Source organism: Trachymyrmex cornetzi, unplaced genomic scaffold, assembly GCF_001594075.2.
Source record: "Trachymyrmex cornetzi isolate Tcor2-1 unplaced genomic scaffold, Tcor1.1 scaffold748, whole genome shotgun sequence".
Taxonomy (NCBI): Eukaryota; Metazoa; Arthropoda; class Insecta; order Hymenoptera; family Formicidae; genus Trachymyrmex; species Trachymyrmex cornetzi.
In genome coordinates this window covers 890341-915569 of record NW_017300079.1, presented here as the reverse complement: position 1 = coordinate 915569, position 25229 = coordinate 890341, and the positions used below count along the sequence as shown (strand labels likewise).

At 37.1% G+C, this 25229-nt stretch overlaps 1 protein-coding gene across 6 annotated transcripts in view; it reads right to left on the bottom strand.

Moving 5' to 3' along the window:
* Positions 1–25229, bottom strand: part of LOC108768048 (R3H domain-containing protein 1) — a 42574-nt gene that overhangs the window by 8409 nt on the left and 8936 nt on the right. The window contains exons 1-17 of one of the 6 annotated variants that reach the window (XM_018518271.1): positions 14922–15963; positions 12355–12534; positions 10331–10617; positions 7266–7539; positions 6772–7191; positions 5689–6289; positions 5396–5571; positions 4336–5267; positions 3871–4050; positions 3639–3792; positions 3363–3553; positions 2908–3081; positions 2643–2805; positions 2387–2567; positions 2189–2292; positions 1960–1989; positions 105–252 (exon numbers count right to left, since the gene is read on the bottom strand). In XM_018518271.1, the coding sequence (XP_018373773.1) occupies positions 1961–1989; positions 2189–2292; positions 2387–2567; positions 2643–2805; positions 2908–3081; positions 3363–3553; positions 3639–3792; positions 3871–4050; positions 4336–5267; positions 5396–5571; positions 5689–6289; positions 6772–7191; positions 7266–7539; positions 10331–10617; positions 12355–12370 (3882 nt within the window). In that variant the 5' untranslated portion in view covers positions 12371–12534; positions 14922–15963 and the 3' untranslated portion in view covers positions 105–252; position 1960. Of the gene's footprint in view, positions 1–104; positions 253–1888; positions 1990–2188; positions 2293–2386; positions 2568–2642; positions 2806–2907; positions 3082–3362; positions 3554–3638; positions 3793–3870; positions 4051–4335; positions 5268–5395; positions 5572–5688; positions 6290–6771; positions 7192–7265; positions 7540–10330; positions 10618–12354; positions 12535–14921; positions 15964–25229 lie in introns of those variants that run through there. The other 5 variants (XM_018518266.1, XM_018518270.1, XM_018518269.1 and 2 more) reach the window with 5 other exon arrangements.

Genomic DNA, 25229 nt, shown 5'->3' with positions numbered 1-25229 from the left:
TATATATATATATATATATATATTTAGAATTATTTACATATATAATTATACGTATATAAATAATAATTAATATGACAAACTCTTAGGAATATATCATGTCTCTGAACAGTAAAGCTGAACAGTAAGTTGTCAATCTTGATTATTGTTCATAATCAAAATTGTGTGACTTGCATTATCAGTGATGTTATCCTGTCAATCCGTTTGCTTAAAATTGTACCTGATTCCGACGGGTGATGGTCACTTTCACCGTTCCTGGAAAGAAATGTTATTTCTGAGGACAGAATAGAATTCGTTGCTCTTCTTGATATATATAGTACAAGTGAGTTATTTTGATGCAAATATTAATATAAATGAATGTCATTAAAACAAAAAATATAGGGGAAAGTGGGATAATTGTGCGCATTTTGGTTTAGCACTTTTCCGATAAATGGAGCCATTACCGTGGCAAAATTTCTAGACTAGATGTAATTCTTTTCAGACATAACCATAAGTTATATAATTTGAAAATGTAGTTAACCAAAAGTGAAAAAAGATAAAATTATACATTTTGATAATAATCTTGACATCTAGAAAATAAGATGATAAATCCGTATTCTTATTTTATTTATTTAATCATGCATACCTTATTAAAGTACGTCATTGTGTGCATCTCTTTTGAGATATTATTCATTGAATTAAGTTAAAAAGTGTTTGAATAATTGATTTTCTTCTCAAATCAATTCGCAGCGGAAAATTGTGCACATTAACAATTCAAAGGTTTCTCCCAATGAAAAGTGTACTATTTGCGAAGAATTCGGAAGACATGGAACTCTGCCCAGTTGACAAACTAAAGTAACATAATATTAATGTTGTAATTTCGTATTTCACAATATAAATGTAATATAACACATATGGTGTTATGTAACAGCTCAAGGAATATACAAAGTCGAAAGGAAAGAAAAATGACGTACTTTGACGTCAAAATAATGATTTTTTTGTTACAAAATTTGACTGTTTATTGATGTGTTTATATTAACTTCAACTTCAAAAATCACATCATAGCAATAAATTCCCCTTAGGTGCGCACAAACCCTCCACTTTCCCCTATAGCTACATTAACTGTAACTCATAAAAGAAGCCTTGTACGTAAAAACAAAATATGTTTTCTAGGACAAAAAAATTCATACAATAAATTGTAACTAGACATAAAAGTCGACGTAAAAAAGAGTGAGAACATGTTCTCTAACGTCAACCTTACGAAGTTGATTAAATTAATATTATTTGTATCTCTTGCCAATCCGAGTACATAATAAGCATGAAAAATATATATACGGTACGTGTAATGTAAAAAAAAGTTAGAAAAAAGTATGCAAAGAACACATTCAATGTTACAACAGAATAGCTACAAGAAAACATTCCAGAACCGTTCTTCCTTAATTTTCAATCAAATAACATTTAAAAATATGCATTTTTCACAAAGAAAAAAAGTTTCTTTTTCTTTGTAATATTAAATATGAAAATTGGACAGGAACATTTCTGAAAATTTTCTTATCAATTCAGAATATCCCGTGCGCGTTACTATTTAAATACGGTGCAACAATAAAATATGTGCAATGAAAAGATATCTCCTACTTTTTTCCGTAAGAAAGCTTTTAGCTTTTTTCACAAATCCTTTTTCCTTTATCCTTCTCTATATATCAATAAATTTGTATTTTTACCTGACGTTAATCGTTATATTATAAGCTAAAAAGACTATAATTATCTCAAAAGATGTATAATATATATACAGTCATTTAAATTACTTAGTAAATTTATGAAAGTAGGAATCACTTTCCAGCACGTTGTCGTACAAAACAAAACCAAAACGATAAATATTAATAAAGATAAATTAACGTGAAGAAGCCCCTACCATACAAAGAAGACACTGTGTGTGTGTGTGTATGTGTGTTCTGTGTAATATTTTATACTTAAGTTCTGTACCTTATATTATACTGTCTTCCACAGGTTTCGCTTTTAAGAGGAGACAAGAATGTGTCAAAATTGTGTTACACTTAATTCTTTATAAGCAAAATGAAAGCAGAAAATAACTAAATCTTAAGTAACGTACTGAGCGTAAACATCGAATTCTTTTCTTTTCTTTCTCTCTCTCTCTCTCTCTCTCTCTCTATCTCTTTCTTTCTCTCTAGGCTTTTTTGCTAATTTTTCATACCTTCTCTGATGTCTTTGGGTATGTTCGATGGGAGCGATGACATGGAAGATGTTTGATAAAAATTGGGTCGTGCGCCGCTTGGTGGCAAAGATGGTATTTTGGACCTGAATTGCACGAGATAATAAATTTATAAATTTACCGTGAGAAACAAAAAATAATATTTAATAAGAATAAAAATAACGTGAGTTTCAAGGCTACCTATGTTTGCGAATTTTCTGATTTCTGCCGTCAAAGGAAATCGGCGTACCGGCACCCGAAGTGTTAGACGAAGGTGGCCTGTAAGGCCGCGGGCAGCCTTGAACAACAGGCGGTGATGATACTGGTGCATACTGCAACCGGGAATTGGATGGTACGCCTGAGTGCATCAATCTCATGTCCCCTGTATTTACGAATATTTTAAATGCCGTTTAAAAAACGATTTAACGAATGTATGTTATATTTAAAAGGATCATACCTTGCACGATATGGACACCCTGATACATTGGCAGTGGGTAACGTGGTTGAGGTTGTGCGCTTCGGTCCCCGCTCCCACCTCCGAAGAACTCGTGCGCCGGAGTTGGAGATCGACTGGCTCTTTGAGAGTTACCTGGCGTTGCCGCCCGCACGCTGGGAACGATCTATTTCAAGAAAATGTCTTTAGTCGTTGACAGTTCTTGATAAGGTATCAGATTCCTTGATAACTCATCGACAGTATATAGATGTTACTGTTGCATTTTTACCGGAACATTTTGCCTGAAGACGAGATTGGGAACCAGCGTGGGTGCCATATATGCGCCAGGTGGCGCCGGGGACGTACCGTTATGGGCGACCTGATGTCCGAATGTTCCACTGGTCACCATTGTCGGGGCTGCGTAGCTACTTGAGTTAACGTACATCAACGGCATACCAGGTATCTATTAATCACATCAAATATGAAATACATTAATATTTTATATTAATATTATACTGAGTTTTCAAAAAGTATTAAAACGCTTTAATATTTCAGAAATTAAACATTTCAAAAAAAAAAAAATTTCAACGAAAAGTGTAGAGTTTTAAGGTTATCAAACACAAAATGACATAAGCTGTAATGTTATGCATTGACGCGTAACCTTTTTATTATTTGAACCAATCTTATCTCTTTTTAAATTAATATTGGCAATTAATTATCAATATCAACAGATTAGTAAATTACTTGACTAGATGTTGGTGTGTTCGGTGGCGTAGGTACTCTGTACATCACAGGCGGTGGTTGCATCGCCGGCTGTCCTGGCGGATAATACGTAGGAATCATTTGAACTGGTGGTTGATACGTATAGTCGCCAGGAGTTGGAGTTACTGCTGGTAACGAATTGTAAGGTACCGGATAATTGCCGACGAAATTAGCTGAAGTACATAACGTCAATTATTTTAAATAAATTTGCAGAAAGAAACAAAGAGATAGAAATATAACAATTGTGATGTAACGTACAACTTGGTTGGCTCGGAGACGTCATCGTTTGCGCGTTGAAAGAATAATTCGTTGGAAACCTCTGCTGTTGATGCAGTTGTTGCCTGTCCCCCGGATTCTGACCGACAGAAATTGTCGTTCCAGGTGGAGGCACAAAATACATGGTCTGTTGAGGCTAGAAAGATTTATCTTTCATCAAGCAAAAGTAACAATCAAAGAATACATATAAGAATGCATATATTTTATTTTTTACCGGTATTTGATTTGGCGATGGTTGCCAATAATTTGGTTGTATTGACTGCACATTTTGCACGGTCTGATTTACAGAGGGTGGCGGATACGTAGAATGCGGAGGCGTGGAGTGGTTGTCCCCATTGCTACGCTGATCGTAAATGTTCATACCTAAGAAATATCCGGATAACTCGGCCATGTCCTGTAACATTAGTTACAGCATTATGGTTGAATTTTTCGAGAAGTGTTATACGAGTTTATTTATACCACAACACATTACTTGCACAGACTTGTTAAGCTCGTCAATTAAAGGCAAATAAATCCTTAAATAATAGTTTAACCTAATTTAATCAAAATCTAATCAGAATTTTAGATGCCTAAATCTAGGTCCTATATAGATTTCTACATAATTTTTTTAGATATGTTTATGTTGCCATTCTCGGTTGATTTAATATTATTGCAAAAGAATTTTTACTGTTACACTTACCCCTGACTGTGATATTGGTCCTTGATGCATAGGTACCGCATAATTAGTGTAGACCTGATTCTGATTGAAGACATCGCCCTGACCGCCATTTTGTACACTTGCTTGACTCTGAGTAGGATGAGATGCCATCATCACAGTCGGTTGTCCCATGGGGGGTGGATAGACACCTTGATTATACGGTTCTGAGGTAGGTACGTAGGTCGCGTAGGGTTGTTGAGCTGTTTGGTTAGTATGATTAAATATCGGTAGTGTCGTTGACGATTTGACTAGACTTTGCTGCTGCGGATGCGGCTGAGATTGGGGCTGCTGTTGTTGCACTTGTTGTTGCAGAATGGGTAGATTCTGCGGGACAGAAGTAGGAGGAAGAGGAGGTGGTGGCGGTGGCGGCGGAGTGAATGGCAGGCTTGGCGACGTCGCTGTATTCGTTACTTGGGCCCCGGTAGACGCCCCCGTAACATTGATCCTTGATTGCGGCGATCTCTGTTTCCTATTGTCATTCTTGAGGTTGTTATTCGTTCTGGACGGCTCAGGAGGCAATTCCATGTGTTGCTGCTGCTGCTGCTTATTAGCGGACAATGGCGTGCCATTCTCATTCTCCATATTAAAGAACTTCGGTGGATTGTCTGGATCATAACGATAGATCGAGCCGTCCGTGTTCGTATATGGCTGATTGGTTTGTGGGTTTATTATTATGCTGCCAGGTGGTACGCTGGACAAACTAGTGACTGCCCACATAACCGTTTGGCCACCGTTCGAATCCGGCGAGATTAAGTCCTGACTGGACACTTGAGTGTGGCTACACGTCATAGTAGCAGGTACGGGGGAAGGTGACAGAGATGGCGATAGCGTCGCGTCGCTGCGTTGACTCTGCGATTTATACCCGCTACTCGAACGGCTCGGACTTAAACGTGAACACATGCTCGCCCCAGAATCTATGACACATTTATCACATATGATAACAGACTGAAGAGAGCGTGCAAAGGCGACAATGCAACAATAGAATATCATTATATAGCATTAAAAAATATTTATTTTTAATCTCGCAATTACAAATAATTACCTTGCTTCATAAGGCGAGCTCCCGCGCTATGTGTGGATGTAACACTATCTCCCCTTGTCAACATGCCTTTGGTATATCCACCGAAACTGAATGACTTAGAAACCGATGGGCGCAACACTCCGCCACGGAATGAATCCCTTCCATCAAAAGATTCACCCTTCAGAAGTCGATTTTGTCTGAAGATGCATAGATGAACAGTATAATCAGTACAATTTTATCGAGAGATGTATTCGACGAGTATTTTATAACTATTATCAGGCATAGTAATTGTTAAAAGCTTAGATGTGATTTACCTGACTAGATGATCCGGGTGTAGCAAGCGAAATTTCGCAGAGGCATCCGAACTCTCCGTCGAGGACCATGGCCAGGACGTAACATCGCTGCTTTCACCACTACTATCTTTAAATATCCTTCGTCTGGCGCGTTCGTATTCCTCTTCTCGTTCCTCGAAGCTCTTGCTACGCCGGCAGCAATCGCCCGATAATCTATCAGGCGATTTGAAGTTGAAGCTGTCCTCAAACGAGTTCGAATCTCGTTTCAGGATACTTCTTCGCGGCTCCTCCGATAGGATCAGATCATCTCTGATGTGCTCCTTGAAGCGAGTATCTGGTATTCGCATGTTTTTCGTCCGCGTGACAATGACGCTCAAACCCGATTGATCCACGTTGTGTTCCATTCCGAAGTAAGCTGCCACTCGATGCACTAGCATCCTGTTATACGAAGACATGTTTGGGAATTTGTGAGAAACCTTCTGTCGATCCTTCGCGAAATCGATTAAATCTTTCTCAATTTTTAGCAACACTGTGCGATCCTTCTGATTGCGGTTTATAGTTTCCGCAATGAATTGTTCGAGATCTATCCCGGTGCTGTCCGTATATAGCTCCGTGCTACTATCTGTAAATAAATAGAAAATTTGATATTATAGACCGTAATATAAGAATTAAAAATAGCAATTCTCTTGCATAGCAATATTTGGGAACATCGGATATCTCAATAGTGGGATAGTTGCCTGTCAGGCAAAAGGTCCGAGTCTACGGGTTCTATTCACGAATATTTATAAAATAAAATTATTTCATTGCTATTATTCTAGGTCGGAGATTCAAAAGGTTCGACAAATAAACTAAAGTTATTTCATGTAAATAATGAAGAGATAGGAGATTATTGACATATTGAAGAAAAATGTGTAATTATATTTCAAATAACATTGGCAATGACTCAATCCATGTGCGTTAAGAATTAAAAGATATGTTGTAAATATTATTATCACACATATCAAGACATGCTGAATCATTTCAACCAAATCATAGTACTATAAGTTTGTTAGTTAGAAATAGATTAAGGAAAAGGATGAAAAATGTATCGTTCAAGCAACATACCGCGCGAAAGGCATGGCGATGCGCTATCATAACTGCCTTGGGACGAATTCTGGTGTCTTAGCTTGTGCCTAGATCCGGGCCTGGTCACTGAGAGTGTGTTGCCGCATTGCGCCGAGCATTGATTATTACAAATGTTCAATGTGTTTGGCCTTCGTTGCTCGGATTTGTGCTGATTATTCTGGCCGCATGGAGCAAGATTGGTGCTCTTTGGCGAATGCTGCAACGTTTGACCGCATCTGATGGGTGATATCGGAGTCTGCAATAAACCTGGTCGCTCATTTTGATTGTTCTTTACACAGTTATTGCATTTCTGAATGATATTCGCATTAGCAAATTTGGAGCGATGGTTTTCCAATTTATTGCCATTAGTTGGAGATGTGATGCTCTTTGGTGAATGTACCTGAGAAGGACTAGATTGACCTGCGAAAAAAAGTCTCGAAATTAAATAGTTTTACTTTTAAAGCGCAATAAAAAAAGGAAAGAAATCGCTTTACCATTTCGCGACGGTGCCCGACAAGTCGGCGACGTCGCCGTGTTGCGCATCTGTTTGGGAGATTGAGCGGAACAAAGATTGCTATTGAATATGGATTCGTTGTTGTTGAGCTTGGCGCCAGAATTGGGCGAGAGGTTGCATATGATCTTTTTCTCGCCATCCGCCGATTGCGGACTGTGCGGCGATGTTGGACCGTTGCCGTGCGGTTCCCGCGGTGGGGATGTCGATTCTCTCATGGCATGACTTCTGACTAACAGTTTCAGTTTCGTGTTCGTCTGCAACATCAAGGGTTCTTTACGTACATTTGATGCGTCGTCGCAATATTGATTCGTAGATATAACATTTTCAATTTATTATTCGATATTTATATCGGATTCGAAAAACATAAATAAGAAAAGAATAAATGTTCCATAATTTTTTTTTCAATATCTATGAGGTCTATCCCAAAAGTATTCGACCTCTGCGTATATCTTTACCTTAGAGTTGGGAAGCGTTACTTTTTTTCGTCATTTTTCCGTTGCTTTTTATAATAAACATGACGTTGCACTCGACTTTTCCAACTTTAGCACAACCTTAGCGTTAAGTTTAAAAAATAGTTTAGTTATAAAAAATTGCAACGTCATGTTTATTATAAGAAGTAACGGAAAAAGTAATGCTTCCCAACTCTATTTTGTCCTTCCCAACCTTGCTTTGTCATTTTCCGTCTATTGTGGAAAACAGACATTCAATATTTAGGAAGGACCTTGAGAAGTACCAAGTGATACGACGGCTGTTCAGTCAGCAACGGGTACGCAGTTGTGTGAGCGTCGAAAACTTTGAGCGTCGCATTTCACGATGACATTCATCTTACCTGGTTCAGGATTTTTTTACTAAACACGTCATTGTCTAACTCAACTTCGCCAGTTCTCGTACAGTCCCGTATAGTCCATGTGACTTCTGATTATTTCCTAAGTTGAAAAATTCATTGAAAAGCAAAAAGATTTGACGATGTTAAAGAAAATTATAAATGCCGTGTCGCTTGATGAGGACATTCCTCAAGATCTCCTCTAAATAGTGAATACCTGTTTTCCACAATAGAGATGCATTCAATAGGATGCCTAAGCACAAAGATACACGCAGAGGTTGAATACTTTTGGGACAGACCTCGTACACTCATAGAAAAAAGTCATATCAGCAACTAGAAATTTGAGGACAAATAATGTCTCAATTATGTATTAAAGTTCTAATAAAAACAATAAATAAGTTATATAAACTAAAAAAAATATAGTAATATTAGTCATTTACTACAAACGATTAAATATTACTATATTTTCATAATTCATTTATTTGTTGTTTTTATTAAAACTTTATAATACGTGTAGTTTTGACGCTATTTGTCGCTATTTGTTGTGACGCTAGTTGTGTGCGCGCGCGCACACATACACGGGGTGATACATTTTAATCAACACACCTGAATTTCTCCGGAACTACGCAAGATATCGAAATTCTGTTTTTACGATGTTATGTAGTGTCGAGGGGAATAAATTTTAATTAATTAAGATTTGACTTTTTGAGTGGAAACATTAAATTCAAATGAGAATTAAATTCATTTTTTGTAAATGGCAATCTAATTTTTTAAACACCTACGTTTGTAATCATACTCATTCCGAGCTCAATGCATTATGACTCAAGGATGTCAAATGGCCAAACGCGAACTTACATTAATAGTTTTCGTGCATGTTCAATCCCTGACTACGAATACAGAGGGCAATAAGATGTCTGTATTTATAATCAGACCTTATATGCTTCCTTAAATTTATCTTCAGATGTTCAATAGTCAATAAAATAATTTTTAGAGCATTTGAAGATAAATTTAAGGAAGCTTTAAATATAAGGCCTGACTATGAATACGGGCATAAATGATCGCGACACATTTGATAGCATTGTCAGCGAAAAGTTTTGATAGGCCGTTGTAAATCGCGCTTTCAACGCATCAGAATTATTCATTTTTTTACGATATGCAATATCCTTATGGTAGCTCCAAAGAAAGAAATGGCGTTAGGTCATCTAACTGGTGATCTAACTGGTCAGGTAATAGGGCCACTTCTTCCAATTCAGTGTTCTGGAAACATGTGGTTTAAAGTATTCTGGACTCTGCAATCGTAATGGGGAGTTTTAGTAATATCGTGTATCCAGATAGGGTGAATGCTAAAGTCACGTTATTTAATGGAAAATAGAACTGTGTATGTGCAGTTTGACTTTCCATTAAATAAATATGTTGAATTCGTTATGAATATGGCTACAAACATAGGTATTTAAAAAATTAGGTTGCCATTTACAAAAATGAAATTGACCTTTATTTGATCTTTATGCTTACATCGAAGGTCAAATCTTGTTAATCAAAATATGTTCCTCTTGATATCGCTTAACATTGTAAAAACAGAATTTCAACATCCTGCATAGTTTAGAGGAAATTCAAATGCGGTTATTAAAATGGGACATTTTGTATATATAACTTTTCCAGTAATAAAGTTACTGAATTTTTGTACAGTACTAAACTCTCTCTTGTCGAGATGTAGGTATTTCTCATTTACTTTCGTTTTCGAAGTTCAAAACCAATGCCGCGCCTTTTATTATATGCTGAGAGGTTTTCTTCTTAGGAGAAATTGAACTTCGCTGCGTCTCTCTGGTGGTAATGTCGCATACTGCTCGTGGAGTAAGCGACTTTAATGAAGAGCTTCTGAATGTGTTTTTATCTCAATGATTAATTAGTTATTATAGCATTATGCTTTATTTTAAAAAATATTTGTCTAATATAGAAAAATATAAATAGTACATCTTATTTGATGAGGTCTAAATAACTATACATATTTAATGTATTTGAGTCATTATTTCACTATCGATTAATAGTATACAAATGTTGTTGTCGTAATTGATTTCTTTAAGAAAAAAAATCACAAAAAATCACTTATTTTTCGGCCTCCTGAACCAGGCGTCCTATTTAATAACTTCCTCCAAACTTAAAGTTTCTAATGAGAAAGGATGAGCAGAAAATAATGACCTAGCAGTAATTAATGGAGCACATACCCGATTGCGAAAGTTCTTGCTTTCAGTGTCCGATTTATCGGATGGCGAACAGGAGGAAGTGGGACGGTGGAGCGAATTCGGTACGGGGGATGTGCCTACGTTAGGGTTGGCATTCCCGTCTATCATATCTGACTCCGAGGCGTCCTGATGAGGCGCACCACCGCAGCCACTTATGGCGAGGCCTTGCTTGGAGGACGGCAGTGAGGGCATTCCTCCTTGCACCACCACCGTAGGACTCTCAGGTCGATCCTGCGACCTGCTTCCTTTATACACCACTATGCTCGGTACTGCAATAATAAATGCACGTAATTACATTGCTCTCCTATCCAGCGAAGATTTATGCAGGATGTTTCGATTTCAATGACTGATTTAAGAACGGTTTTCTCAACAAAAAAATATCAAGTTATCGCCAGATGCGATTTTTCCAATCTTTTCTTTTTAAAATCGTACATACATAATTATATTTGTGACTAAAAGCTTTAAATATCAAAATTCCATTACAAAAGAATACATTGAGAAACTAATTAAAGAATACAATTAATAACTAATAAACTAATAAAATACGTTCCAAGCTTAATCGTTGATTCTAAAACTACAGATGCTTGTTTAGTCATTTTTACTGGGGAAGAATCAATTTCAAATCAACTAAAGATTTGCAGTGAAAGAAACATCCGATTGTTTCGATAGATCAATATCTAATTTGCTACAACATAACTAAAAGACAAAAACAATGTTTTTCAGAAAATGAGTTTGAATTAGGCTTCGTTTCGCCCCGCAAAAAATAAAATTTTTTATTAATAACTTTTTAACAAGTAACGAGCACCAACTAAAACCTGTTGGAAGTCATACAAGATCATCGAAGCTGGATCCCCTATAGTAAATATTTTCCAATTTTCTTTTCAATTAAAGCTATGTTCGAAAATTTATTGTCAATGTTGAAAATCTATAGTGCATCTAACGTAATCTAATAACGTAAACTATAGATTTTTAGTGCTAGCAGTGAATTTTGGAACACAGCCTAAAGCCCTAAACATGATAAAAATAACAATAGCGATAGAAGCAGAGGAATCCAATATTCGGGAATGTATATATCAATGGAACATATAGGAACATAGAATAAGGCAATAGCGGTAAATTTTCGAGTTCAATTCTGTGTTTATCGCCTTATAGCCTACTAGTGGTCAGATTTTTCATTCTGTTCACATACGTTATAACTGTGAAGCAGATAGAAGAGTATATACTGCAGTTTATACGCGATATCAGATTGGTTGGCTTTTTAAGCCCATTTTACAATTATATAAGCGTAATTGTAAGTGGTTGTAGTCATAAGAATTATCCAATCACAATCGAATATTCTTAAATTTGATTCTGATTGTCAATTTTTGCAATTACGCAACCTCTCACAAATACGTTTACACAATTGTAGAATGGGCTTTATTTCTTTCGCAGCATTGTATAACGAAAGGCGACAATTATATATCACTTATGTCTATACTATTCCTTTCACTGTTCTTGTTGTTGTTTTCTCGCATTGTATCTGGGGGGCTTAAGAGTTATTAAAAACTCAATTATATTGCTCTACTAATAACAAGAACTTCAAATATTTGTTCCTTTTTAAGTTGTAAACAACTTAAAAATCACATTTTTTAATTATATCGTTGTAGCAAATAAGCTATATGTTTTATTGTACTTATTGTTTCTTCATACTTCCTTCAATAATTCTTTATATTAACGTTTCAAATAAAAATGTACGAAATAAGCAATTAAGGATTATCATTCAAGCACATTTAATTGAGCAGCCAGTATGATATTTCTACAAGTGTGATAGCTTTACAGCAGAATATATCAATCTACGATATTAATGGACAATGAGATTTTCTTCACTTCCGACGCGACCCCGACCGTCTCTCCCCTATAAAGTTGGTCATGTGTACATATGTGTGTATGTACGAATCATTGCGAAAATAAAACGAGGCAAAAGATTTTGCGAAAATATGGAGAATACATGAGAAAGAGACACTTACTCTCCAGGCGGGCCATGTATTAAATGCGTCATGGGGTTACAGTGCAGTACACCTTGCAATTTGTGGAAGTTCAACACATACACATGGGTGCGACTAGCAGTTAGTACGTGAATCTTTTGAATAGCATGTAGCACGAGAGGCTGATACTAGGTGCCAGTCCACCTTCCGACATCATATACTCTGTAAATATAACAACGCACATGACCCTCTCACGTAAAAAACGCAAGACGTGAATATATATTCGTTTGAGTTTATTTCTATCCTTTTTCGAGATACGGATAGAAAATAATAAACGCGCGCGAAAAATAACGCATGTCGTATTATACTATCTCATAGCAGCGTAAACTAACGAATTCGATTGGACGCATTACTGCGCATTAATGCATATTAAAGCCGTTTTAATCATTGATTTAATCTGAGTGTTAAAGTGAAATGTAAATATTTCAAATTATAAAAAATATATTTTTTTTTATTTAACAGCACAATAAAAGAACTTCGAAGATCCGTTTCCTTTTAAGTTGTAAACGACTTAAAAATTACAATTTTTCAATTATAACGTTGTAGCAAATAAGCTACATATTTTATCTGGACTGTTTAATCTTTTTTTCTATAGTAAAAAAAAAAAACGTTTTAATTATACATGGTATAATGCATTTTAGTGAGAGGATACAAAATTTCTAGATGTTATGATTAGACTTAATATTTTATAGCTAAAATGTTTGATAGATTTAACTATAAAAATTTAATTAGTATTTTCGGTTAGATCTATACCACTCCTAGTTATATTATAATAGACATTTCTTTTTACTAAAGTTATGCTGACCTAATTGTAAATAAATTTCGTATTATTAACAAATTCTGTGTAACAAGAAGGAATTAATTATGTATTCATCCGATAATTTCTAGAAAAATTTTGATTTGTTCATTTCCAATGGACATATTTAAATTTAAATGGACATTGATTAAATCAAAGTTTAAATCTATCAGATTTATAATTTATACAATCAGTTTTTTTTTATAATGTACTTTCACAAGATCTTGGCGATCTCTTCTACGAAAAGAAAATTTTAAACTTTTTCCAGGTAATAAATATATCTTATTAATGTATCACATAACGAATGCGATAACGTTGTGTATTTTTACAATTTCATACACTCTTTCAAAGTTAGTAACACTATTGTTGAATAATATTGTATTCTTAGTATAATAATAATTATATTACTTGCTAAAAAGAAATGGAAAAATTTTGTAATTATTATATAAAGATCGAGAGGGAACTGTTTGTTATTAATTAGAAAAGGAGTTACATAGTCGTCGTATCTTTATGTAAAACGCGTCCAATTGTTACTTAGCGAAGGTACATGTTAAGCTATGAATCACGAGCTTCTATAGGTCAGCATTATACCATGACTCATTTATTCGCGTAACGTTATAGGATTATTAAATGATGAATTTACTTTCGTAACAAAGTGACACTATAGCATACGGAATATTGGAAAGTATTCAATGGTATATTGTTACGCATCATCATGTGTAATGAGATGTTATTAAGAGGGCATTACGCTTAATCGCAATTACGCAGTTACGAAGTTAACCGTAAATGTAAATGAACGAATTTCGCATCGGGAATAACTGATTGTGTTTTTAATAATGCGCGATGTTTTCCCACGAAGCGAAAATTTAATAACCCGGTTATGCATAGATGCATCAATATCTGACAAATTGGTTCGAATTGCCAATGTAATAGCTGTGCGTTGTGTAAATAATAAAAATAGTGTGATAAATATTTTGCGCATGAATAAAATAAGCAAGTGGCACTAGTGATGCAGGCATCAGCATGCTTACAAGTATTAACTATTACAGAATATCATTTATCGTTGCTGCTGATTATGAGAGCATCTAATTTGCGATTTAATCGTCGTGACAGTTCATTTTTGTACATTGATTACAACTATATATAGCAGAGATTTTAATCTATCTTCCTGTACGTTACTGCACGTGAACATTAAGAAAAATGCCTTAATTATACCAGCAAGACGTACATATACATATTTGATGAGACCAATCATAATTTCTGATTATCATAATTACACTCGATATTTTGTAACGAAAACATTTAATAGGCTTAATTAATAAGAATTTGATTAGTATTTTCGGTTAAATCTATATTCATTACATATTCTTTCATTAAAAAAATATTATGACTTTCAAAATAAATTTAAAAATTTATTGAGAAATTCTGATATATTTAACAGGAGTTAATTATACTCATCTGGTAATTTCAAGAAAAATAATGTTAAAGTTGTATAGGCTTTAATGATAGAAAAGCTCTATTCGTTTATTTATCAATAGACATGCTGATTAAAATCTAACAGATTTCCAATTTATGCAACCAGACTTATTCCGGTGAAAGGCTAACGAGATCTCCGATGTAATTAGAGTTTACGGAAATCTTTCACAATGAACAAAACGTCGATTGCAACGAAAAAGTGGAAGACGCCGATTTCACGATTCGCATATAAGCAAGCCAGGCGACAAGGTTAATTCTCCCTTATTCTCCAACAAACCTCCAGTTAAATTCAACAGTCTCCATATCGGCTAATTGCGAAAGTGCGCGTATCATCACGTTAAATTTAAACCGGAAATGCGACTGCGGCGTTCCGCGGTACTCGTGCTACTTTTCCTCCACGCTTCTGCCGCATTCCTCTTCGCGACGCGGATAAATTTATCCTTCATTCTCGACGACAACGCTCCAATCACAAATCGTCCTCGATCGTCGTCGATTAGACGCAGCTTGCATTTTTCGATTTTTCTCAGCTTTCGTACTCTTTCCTTTCAGCCTCTCTCTCTCTCCCTTTCTCTCTGTCTTTATTTTTATTATCTGTATATCTTTATAATCAACGAAACAATTTGTCGTACATACTCGATGATCAATCAAATGATTATGCACATCGTTCATCCATTCTTACTTTTATCCACCGATCGTTTTCATTCAACCAAACTTTCGCTTCTTCCCTGCTAATCGAATCGTGTCGATTAATCAAATTCTTATTTTAAACACCCCTCTTTCCAGTGGGATAATACTTTCGTGTTTGCATCGTAAGTAGGATCAGAACGATCTGCATGGAATCCTCTTCATTATCAAATCGAATCGTGTTTGTTAACGAGATTGACTCGCATAATTTTCGTAATTCTCTTCTTCTCCAATACTGATCTTACTTCATGTGTCTCAAGTAATTGTGCACAATACTGTCGACCACATCTACGCATTTATTATCGCCGATAAACACGCTCGATCTTGCAAAAATGACTCGAATTATTTGTCGATCTGTAGAGTGCGGCGATCCACGGAAAATAGATTTCTCCTTCTTCAATCTGTTCTCGTCGGTTGTCCAGCTATTACTCTATCGAGAATATCCCCCCCGAGGATCGCGTCTTGCTCGTAAAAGCGATAGCGAGACATCATCATCGGAACGGTCTTTGTTACGAATGAGAAACATGATGATCGTCAGACGAAGCCCACCAGAGAGATGTACGTCGATGATGAGTCTGTCATAACAAAAGGTATCAACGCGTCGGTGATCTTGAAATTACAGTCGAACATCCAATTTTCCGTCACGGTTCGCACCAATCTATTATATTCTAGAACATTTTGAACGATGGCTTTATTATGTATAAGAAAGTTTAAGCAGAAACTCTTGTCAATCGGATCAAGCGCCAGAATTATCAATTACTCTCGAAACGAATTGTTGCGTTCCTAAGAACAATCCAAAGGATTATCACAATATTCCTTATCATTGATCACAGGATAGTGCAAGATGTCCATATCCCATTGACAGAAAAATTTACGTCGGTAGCAAGCTCTAGATATCGTATCACTGATTCACGTCGCGTGCTCCAGAAATATCCCGGGAAACTGAAATCGCGCTACTCGGCGATCGATCGACGATCCCGAGAGCCGGTCGAGCGGAAATGCAGGTTGTCGCGACCTTCCGGCTATGATTCTTGAGGGCCAAGAAGGCACACTTTGGCAAGACTTCGCGGCGTCTCGAAAATAGCAGAACGCTCTTCTCTTCCTCTCTCTCCTTTCCTTCCTCTCGTTCCTTGCGTGCGCGGAATCTGGTGCCGTCACAAGTTTCTCTCTAGGGTTCACTGTGTGTCGTGCGCGTATTCCACGGAATTCACGGAATCGAGGTGCGATCCTCGCTAAAAGGGAAACGGACGATGGAAGAGCGAGCGAGCATCATTAGGAACGGAAAGATGTAAACGAGCGTGGTTAGAATTCGGCGATGACGACGAGAGACCTGGACCAGCTGCAAGCTTTGCCGAGCGTAACGTCACGTCACCACGGTATCGCTTTGCGCGATAGACTGAGAGAGGCGTGCGCGGCGCGCGGCTCACCCGATCGAGGAAGAGCGGCGAGGGGATGTCTGGCACGTCGGAAGAAACGAGAATGTAGCGAAGGCAATGCGTGTGTATGTGAGAGAGAGACAGATTCACGCTTTCTCTCTCGATGGAAGCAAAATCCTGACGAGAGCGATGGAGATGGATAACCTCGATAAGCGATAAGGGGGTGAAGACGCCATTGTCAAAGGGTGCCACAGAGGGAAATGCAAAGGGAAGGGAAAGACGGTGGACGAGAGCGATCGGAATAATCGGAAGGAGACAAGTGATTCTGCTGAGGGAAATAAGAAAGGAATAAAGGGTGGAAGGATATATATATTGGTCGAGTACACGCGTGCGCGTGTTCATGTGTACCTGGTGTACACTGTGAAACCGCTGGTCAGGGAAAACCCGGGTCGGGGGTCCAATCCTGGGAACTATTTCAACAAAATATAAATATCTGTTTCGCGAACGTTACAACCATTTATTTATTACATGAATTTACTTACTGCATGGAAAGAATGAGAATTTCGTCTCTCTTTAAGACAACGTACGTACGCGCGCATGAAACAAGAGCGAAATGGAGCTCTTTCCCCGATGATATTAATTGTTTTAACAATGGTTTTAGGTAAAGACGAGCGCGTGGCGAAAGTCGAGTCCCAATGAATCGGATTTATCTTGCGCAATAACTATTTTTTTTTTACGATCAGCTAAAACCTTTCCGATAAATGTTAAAGGTATCATGCCTGGGGGCAATGTAGTTTACAACATGGAAGTATGTGTTTGTTTTAAGTCCAGACCATCGACGAGGCGTTCGAGCTAAAGCCCTGTCACATGCCCTACGGTAATCGCCGACTATCGATAAATTCTCCGCTTTGCTGCGAAACGGACGTCACTATCGCTGGCTTCTTTCTCTTTCTTTCTTTTTCGCTCTTCTCTCACTCTCTCTCTCTCCCCCTTCCCCTCCTTCCTCCATTACAGTCGCAACAGGCGAGATTAAAATAGATTCTGTATTTCATCCGTAAACATGACAAGCGTCATTCTGCATACAAATTTTGCATTTAGCTGCGAAAAAAAACTAGAACCCATTTTCGACCGGTATTCATAGCCGATTCTTGTATTTAAGACTATCTTAAGTACAGTCTTAAGATGTCATAAATCAATCAGAGAATTCCGTATTAGTTTTAAAATATTATCTAACACGGTCTTAAAATAAGAACCGAATATAAATATTGATCTTCGAGACTCTTCATTTTTTTAATTTTACCAATCAAGAGAGGATCGTCCTTGATGGCAGGATCTCAAAGCGAACGCTCAATGATTAATCACGAAAACGGTGGAAGCAGTGTGAGAAAACCTTCTTGCCCCACATTCGTGAGTCGACTGCTCCCGTGAACCAGTGCACAGTCAGCACGCGTGAGTGTGTGCGCGCGCACGTGCAACCGAGTGCGAATGGTGTCTATGACCCATATAACACGCCCAAGCGTAACTAGGTCGTATACCCCTGTGTTCCCTGGAATAAATATAGGGTGTCCCACTCGAAAAAAATACGCCAGGGTGTATTGATTCGTGGGTGTCGTAGGTACACGTATATCGTCTACACAAAAATGTTGTTCCAGCGACACTGGAAAAGAAAGCACAACATCGAATAAATTTAGTGGATCATTGTGTGTTATCTAAATTAATTAAGCCCGAGGAAATATTTAATAAAATGATATTAATAATTAATATCGACAGGTAAGATTACACCTTTGGATAAGTCACGTTGAAGCGACATCCCGGCAAAAATAATTGAAAATTTTTCTCTACGAGCCAAGCTTAAATTGCAACGTATCGATCGCCTTAGACGACGTAAGAGACGTGTTGATTCGATTATAAAGGACATATTGTTCTACGAGGTTGATTCTATCAAGAGAGCGCGAGTGGGAGGCGCTCAGTTTACCGACGACAATATCCCGGTTACGCCGCGTAAATATTTTTCCTCCCAACTCTAAAGCTCACCCCTGTGATAGAAATCGATTGCAGGCGAGAACGACCGCGCGTTTACGCGATGCAAACGAGCGAGAGGGAGAAAGAAATGAATGCAATTCCTACCCATTCGCGGAAGGTTGAAGTTTATGACTAATTAGACATCCGATAATTTTGTCACAATTATTAACCGATAAAATATTTGTCGAGACAATTCTAGAAAAAACGCATCATTAGCAACGAAATTAACGTAATACTTAATTCTGGAATAAGAAAGGTAGATAGCTATAAATTTATACAAAAATCTTATCAGCTTTTTATGGAGGACATGCAAAGTCCCGAAAAAAAATGTCCCGAAAATTAAAAACTACGACAATGTCCCGAAAAGACATATAATCCCGAAATCTTAGATACACGAGACAATATCCTGGAAAGTTAAAATCCCGAAATTTAAGAAAGGTCATAATCCCGAAATTTTAGAAATGAGGCAATATCCTGAAAAGTGGATAATGGTAAAAACGGACATAATACCGCAAATAATGATAATCGATGTCTCATTAGCGCATTTTGCGTCGTAATATCTCTGCTAAAAAATAAAATACACAAAGACGACTTTCAAAAGTAACAAAGAATAAAACTATCCGTTCGCATTTCTAAAACTCAATTCATGAAAATTTTATCATTTTACAAACTGTTTGGCTATGTGTTGAATAAAAGCCAACTTCAATATCCAAACCATCTTTGATAAATCTGACGTAATCTATATCTATAATGGACTTTCAACAATAAATCGTTACCTAAGTTTTAGACTAGGGATAAAAAATCTTTTTATATGTTTAAAGTACATAGACGCAAAATTAGGAGATGGTACAGTGGACTTTATACCAATATCGAAAAAAGTTAAAGATTTACTTATTTTTCAACTCGCAGAGCTGTCATCTGACGTAAATGTTTCTTTAATACAAAAGTTTTATAGCTCGTATGGACAAAACGATATTGCACCACCCATCGGATTACATGAACAAACAATACTGAGTTTACGAAAGTAAGATTAAAATCTTAAAAAGATTTATATTGATCTGCAAATTACGTGTATATATATGCTTAACGAAGATTCAAAATGATAAGCAAAGCAGTAATTGTATTTAGTATTGTGCGCAGTAAGTTCTCGATCTTAGACAAGGATAAATGTATGCGTTTGAGTGAGTCAAAACAATAATGTAAGAAATGAATTAAAGATGTCATTCCAGCATCGCCAAGTAGTGGTATATTGCAGAAAGCCAATAATAATTAGAAAAAATCGCAATTAGTCAGTAACAAGTAATTAGAGAGAAATGAAAGTTATTAGATATTAGACTATCACATATTTTAAAAAGTCTTAATTATAATAAATCATAAGTAAATAAAACATATATAAATTTTTATTCTTAATCGTTCACGTTTGCCGTTATAGTTTATAATAATATGCTATCTGTGTCAAACCTTCTTTGGCTTAAAAAATGTTGAAGCAATAAACATCTTGAATGCAAAATTACTTTAAAAAAAAGATTCGATATTATTATTGTATATATCACTGTAAATATTCCACGTGATACCTCAGTCACAATAACGGAACACATCCATGTCACATTCCCCAACATGAAACGTCTCCATACAGCGGTGAATTCGCCGGTAGAGTCAGCGATTCCTAATTCCGAGCTCTAACCCAATTTCCGCGGAATGACCTAGGGTATAGATACGGGGAAGCAGGCAAAGCACAGGTACGGCAGGATATTCCGTAGGAGGCGTGAGGTGTATCCGCGGGATAGGAGAGAACGAGGAGCTTTAGAGGCCGTTCCGTCAGGAGAGGGAAAGTATAGGCGGAGGGAAGGGATGCTCCGTTCAGTTTTAGCAATACCAGTAACCAGTGCCAGTCCGATGCACCCCCTTGTAGCCATGGAAACGACCTACTCTCCCTGGACGGACGCGCATCGGGCACCCTCGTGCGCAAGAGTTTAACATTCGAATAAGGATATTTGCTCGGGCGCTCTTTGAACTCCTCCTCCTTTACCTCTCCTCGACATCTCGCAGCAACACTGTGACTTCGACCTAATCCAGACCAACCCTGTATTTAACACCGACTATCACCTATGGATAAATAATTAATATTCTGCTTGATTAACTGCGTCGCGAAATCTCACGGATCCAATGTGATCGTGGTACTGGGTCTCTGTTGAGGCCGAAGCCCTCGAGGCAAAGAAGAGTCAATGTTGCTCTTGCGAGCAACCTCTCGGTCTCTACATCTTAGAGATTTGTTCTCTGCTCTTGTTTATACAAAAGTCTGCAAAATTATAGAATTTTAGATGAGCGGCAGAACATATCAATCTACAGAATATATTTTAAAAGCAAAGACTCGATGATGCACGATACATATTTGTTTAAACCTGATGCGACTGTTTTACAACAATCATTCGACGCGACAACAGCTGTGTTTCGACCTTGTCTGCTCGCAAAGTGTGTAACGCATATCAAATGTTGTCACAAGACGAGACAAACAGTCTGCTTTCGTTCTAATTTGCAGACATGCGCGCGTGCGGCTCGCTCTTGGGACGAAAAAGAAAAGTCAGAACAGAACATTATATGGATTCCAATAAGATCGCGATATATCTTGATACACAGTTATTCAATTGCAATGTAGCCCATTGCCGAGTAAACTCGTAGCAAGTTTCCTCCAAAATATACAGCTGAGAGTTTAAAAATTCGAAACATCTCTAAATTGTTCCTTCTATGAAACTGAAGAGCAGAGATGACTAATGCGCGAATTGGCACGGAATATTTTGTGGGGATGCTTTCAAAAAAGGAAACAGTCAAAATATAAATGCGATCTAAAATCATTTCTATTCAGGTCACCCGTTATAGCGATCAACCGGGTACCGACCTGGGTTGCTGAACCCTATGGCCCATATATCGGCAAATAGGTCAAAGGATAAATGACGAAGATGTACGGGGCTCATCTCCTGCGACCAGGGCTGCCTTTGTGGAAATCCGTTTCTGGTTTTATGAAGAACTTCATGTTTCCGTCCGATCGTAAATAGCGAGAGAACCTGTCATCATTCTAAGTAAAAAAATTTCGTCAGAAATTAAAGCAACAAATAAAATATAGATGCAAGTTCGGTGGATGTCACCAAGCGAGCTTTGATGTTTTCACTGAAATTTTTGCAAAACACAAGTTTCACGAGGAATCCTTTTGGCTTTCAGCTTAATCAACGAGTAACGACTGTACTTTCTATTCCGTAAGGATTAAAAAACAATTCGTTTTGCCACGTTCCAATAACAAATGTGAGAAGAGATTATAAACAACATGTGGAGCATGAATGTGCTGTTCATGTCTCTTTTCTTCGACAATTTTCTATGACAAATGAAAAGCAAACAGAAGTTTCTCATAAATAACGCAAACCTCGGATGATTCTATTGAAATTTCACAAAATCTAGCGTTCCTTGAAGAGACAATTTATGAGCAAAACAAAATGTCGTCCTGTCAATAAATTATATTCTCGGATAATTGGACAGCAGTAAATATATATTATAAATTGCAATATAAAATACACACACATCTCTCTCTCTCTCTCTCTCTCTCTCTCTCTCTCTCTCGCCCTCCCCTTTTCTTTTTTCTTTATAAATTATTTTCATTGCATTTTGTATCATGGTTGCTTCATTCTGTATTTTCTTAGAGGGCATAGTTCTAATAAATGCTCTATTTATCTATCTATCTCTTCTTCCTTCTCGCTTTCTTTCTCTCGTTACATTTACATATTACGTTTTAGTTATAGTGTTATCTACATATTAGGTTATTGAAATTATTTTTGTGGATTAAAATACTGTTGTATATTTTAAGGGAACAATATAAATTTTATTTAATTAAAATAAATATTGTTAGCATTACAATTTGGATCTACCTTATGATTTACACCTTTAAAATTCAGATTACTACCACGAAATTTTTCGAACCAGCAAATTTTTCGAATAATTCTTTCGCCAACAGAATTTTCTGTTGAGAAGGCAGCGTATTATTTCTATCTGACTGAGTTCTGTATTATGCGTATTTGTTATATAACAAATCAAAAGTAACAAATCATATTCATTTACGGTACCGACACATTTAATATCCCTATACTTATAAATCAATTTTGTTACACGTACTGGTGGCTTATTAAATTAACAAATTTTTTTCTCTCCATACGTTTAAACTACTAAGAGATAAAAATTTTATGATAATTTTAATATTATTCCAATTATCACAAGAAAGATTATTTACTTTGCGGTAAGAGAGAAATTTTTACGGACTGTCGGAGAAGAAGCATCGAAAAAAGAAGATCTCGGTTTTTCTGTTTGTTTTACGTTCAGGAAAATTCTGGCATTAGACGAAGATGTAATTCGAGTATAACGTTCTTTGATATTCAGGACCATACAATCAGCAAACGGAAGATTCAATCGCGCCTTCCATGCCGACCGATCGGTGGGTCGGCCGTTGGTTGGTCGACCGCTATTTATAATGGAAATATTTTCGCAACTACTTCTCTACCGCGCACCACTAGTTCGACATCGACCACTGCCCACATATTCATCGACGGATACACGTCTCGGCGCGCTAAAAGCGCGCCCACGATCTCTCGTGACGTCTTTTTCTTTCTCCTTCGGTCGTCTTTCCGCGTGTAGCAATCTTCGCTTACAATATGCGCTATATCACGTCAAATATTAAAATCAAAATTATACCAATTATTCCTAAAAACTGCGAGAATTGGACAAATCCCATTCTATCTTTTCCATGAATTTTTTCATCATTTTCTCTCAATCAAGATTTGCTCTTAAGATTATAATCGTATCAACACGATAACAGCGTCTCGCGAAAATTATCGGTTTATCGTAAAAATAAGCAAGGACAGAAGAATACGCAAATGCACTTTTATCGATAGGTATACAACCATCTTTGACGTCTTTACTCCCCCTCTACTCTTTCCTCGCCATTTCACGTCCATTCGCGGGAAATTATTAATCAGGTGATATTTATTAACGCAATCCATTGTGCGATCCATTTACAAGATTTCCTGAATACAAGATTTTCTCGTTAGCAGTCATTATAAAAATAACACTATACACTGTTAAATTTAGGTCCAGTTTCACAACTCATGGTTAACTCTTAACCGAAATTCAACTTGTTTCTCATCTTTTTCCAATTCTAAAATTGAAAAGAAACAATGAATAAGTTGGACTTCGGTTATGAGTTAACCGTCAATTGTGGAACTGGGCCTTACAGCGTCAAATTTAACCTAATATAAATCGCCACTGTTCCTACTCAATATACCGTTATTTTATAAACAATTTTACTAAAATAATGGTTAAATTTAACACTATGTCAATTTAATGCTGTATATGGTGTCAAATTGATACTATATAGTGTCAAACTTAACTATTGTTTTAGTATAAAATAACACTATATTAAGTATAGGAGCAGTGGTGTGACTAGGCTTCTCTACAGTCCTATTGTCCGCGTAACCGAGCGTGGTGACTTCTCTATGTCTGTGGTGTACACACTGATTGTACACAGTCATACGAGATCTACAGTTTAACGTTGATTCCGAACGACGATTTTGTTTAGAGAAGTGTACATGGCAAGGGGGTGATCCCGATTGATCACGGCTCGATTGGACACCACCAATCCCAGCGACCAGGTGCTTAGGAGCTTTGTAGTCTCAAGCGCTGTGATTGGCTCGTGTCCAATTGAGCCGTGTCCAACTGGGTGCCACCCCATGGCAAGGATACTCTCGGTGGTTTGCCATTGCCTGCTAAGAGGAGCTACGAGGGTACGAAAATCTCTCTCTTCTGCCTGGGATTAACCTGGGATTAACCTGGGATCTCTGGGATAGCTCGTACGCTGCCTGTTACGCCATGCTCGCACTCAGTGGTGACTTAATTTAGGTTAAATTTAATAGGGGAGCGAGGCTTTTTCGTCCATTTCTCTCAATGTTTATATTTCTAAACAGCAGATGTTGATTATTTAAATAAATTTTAAACAAATTACACATATGCTCTCAAGAACCAATCATGATTCTATAATATAAATATAAGCACGTCACTGCAAAGAGATATTGTTTGCTATCGTAAATTTTTGTATTACTTTGAAGTTGAAACTGACGGAATAGTCGTCCACCAGTCCTACTACCCTACTAACTAGATTTAACAGTATACGATCGCGTGTACGTTGGACATCAACAAAGTCAGTTTTTATTGTTCGAGTGGAAAATCGGTTTACTCCTATAGAGCAGAGTTCGGATATGATTATGTTGAATTTATATGGCCGCCGCGTCGTGCATCAAGAGAAAAAAAATGATCGAGAAAGCGATCGGTTGATGTGAAACATCACCTCGCGGCCGGCCACTCGGGAAGAATACACCGAAATTGGAACCAGGCGCGTGAAAAGGTATACGGTTTCTGTCGCGCACGGGCCACAGCGCGTACAGATCAATACCGGCCGCAAGTCGCCTCTC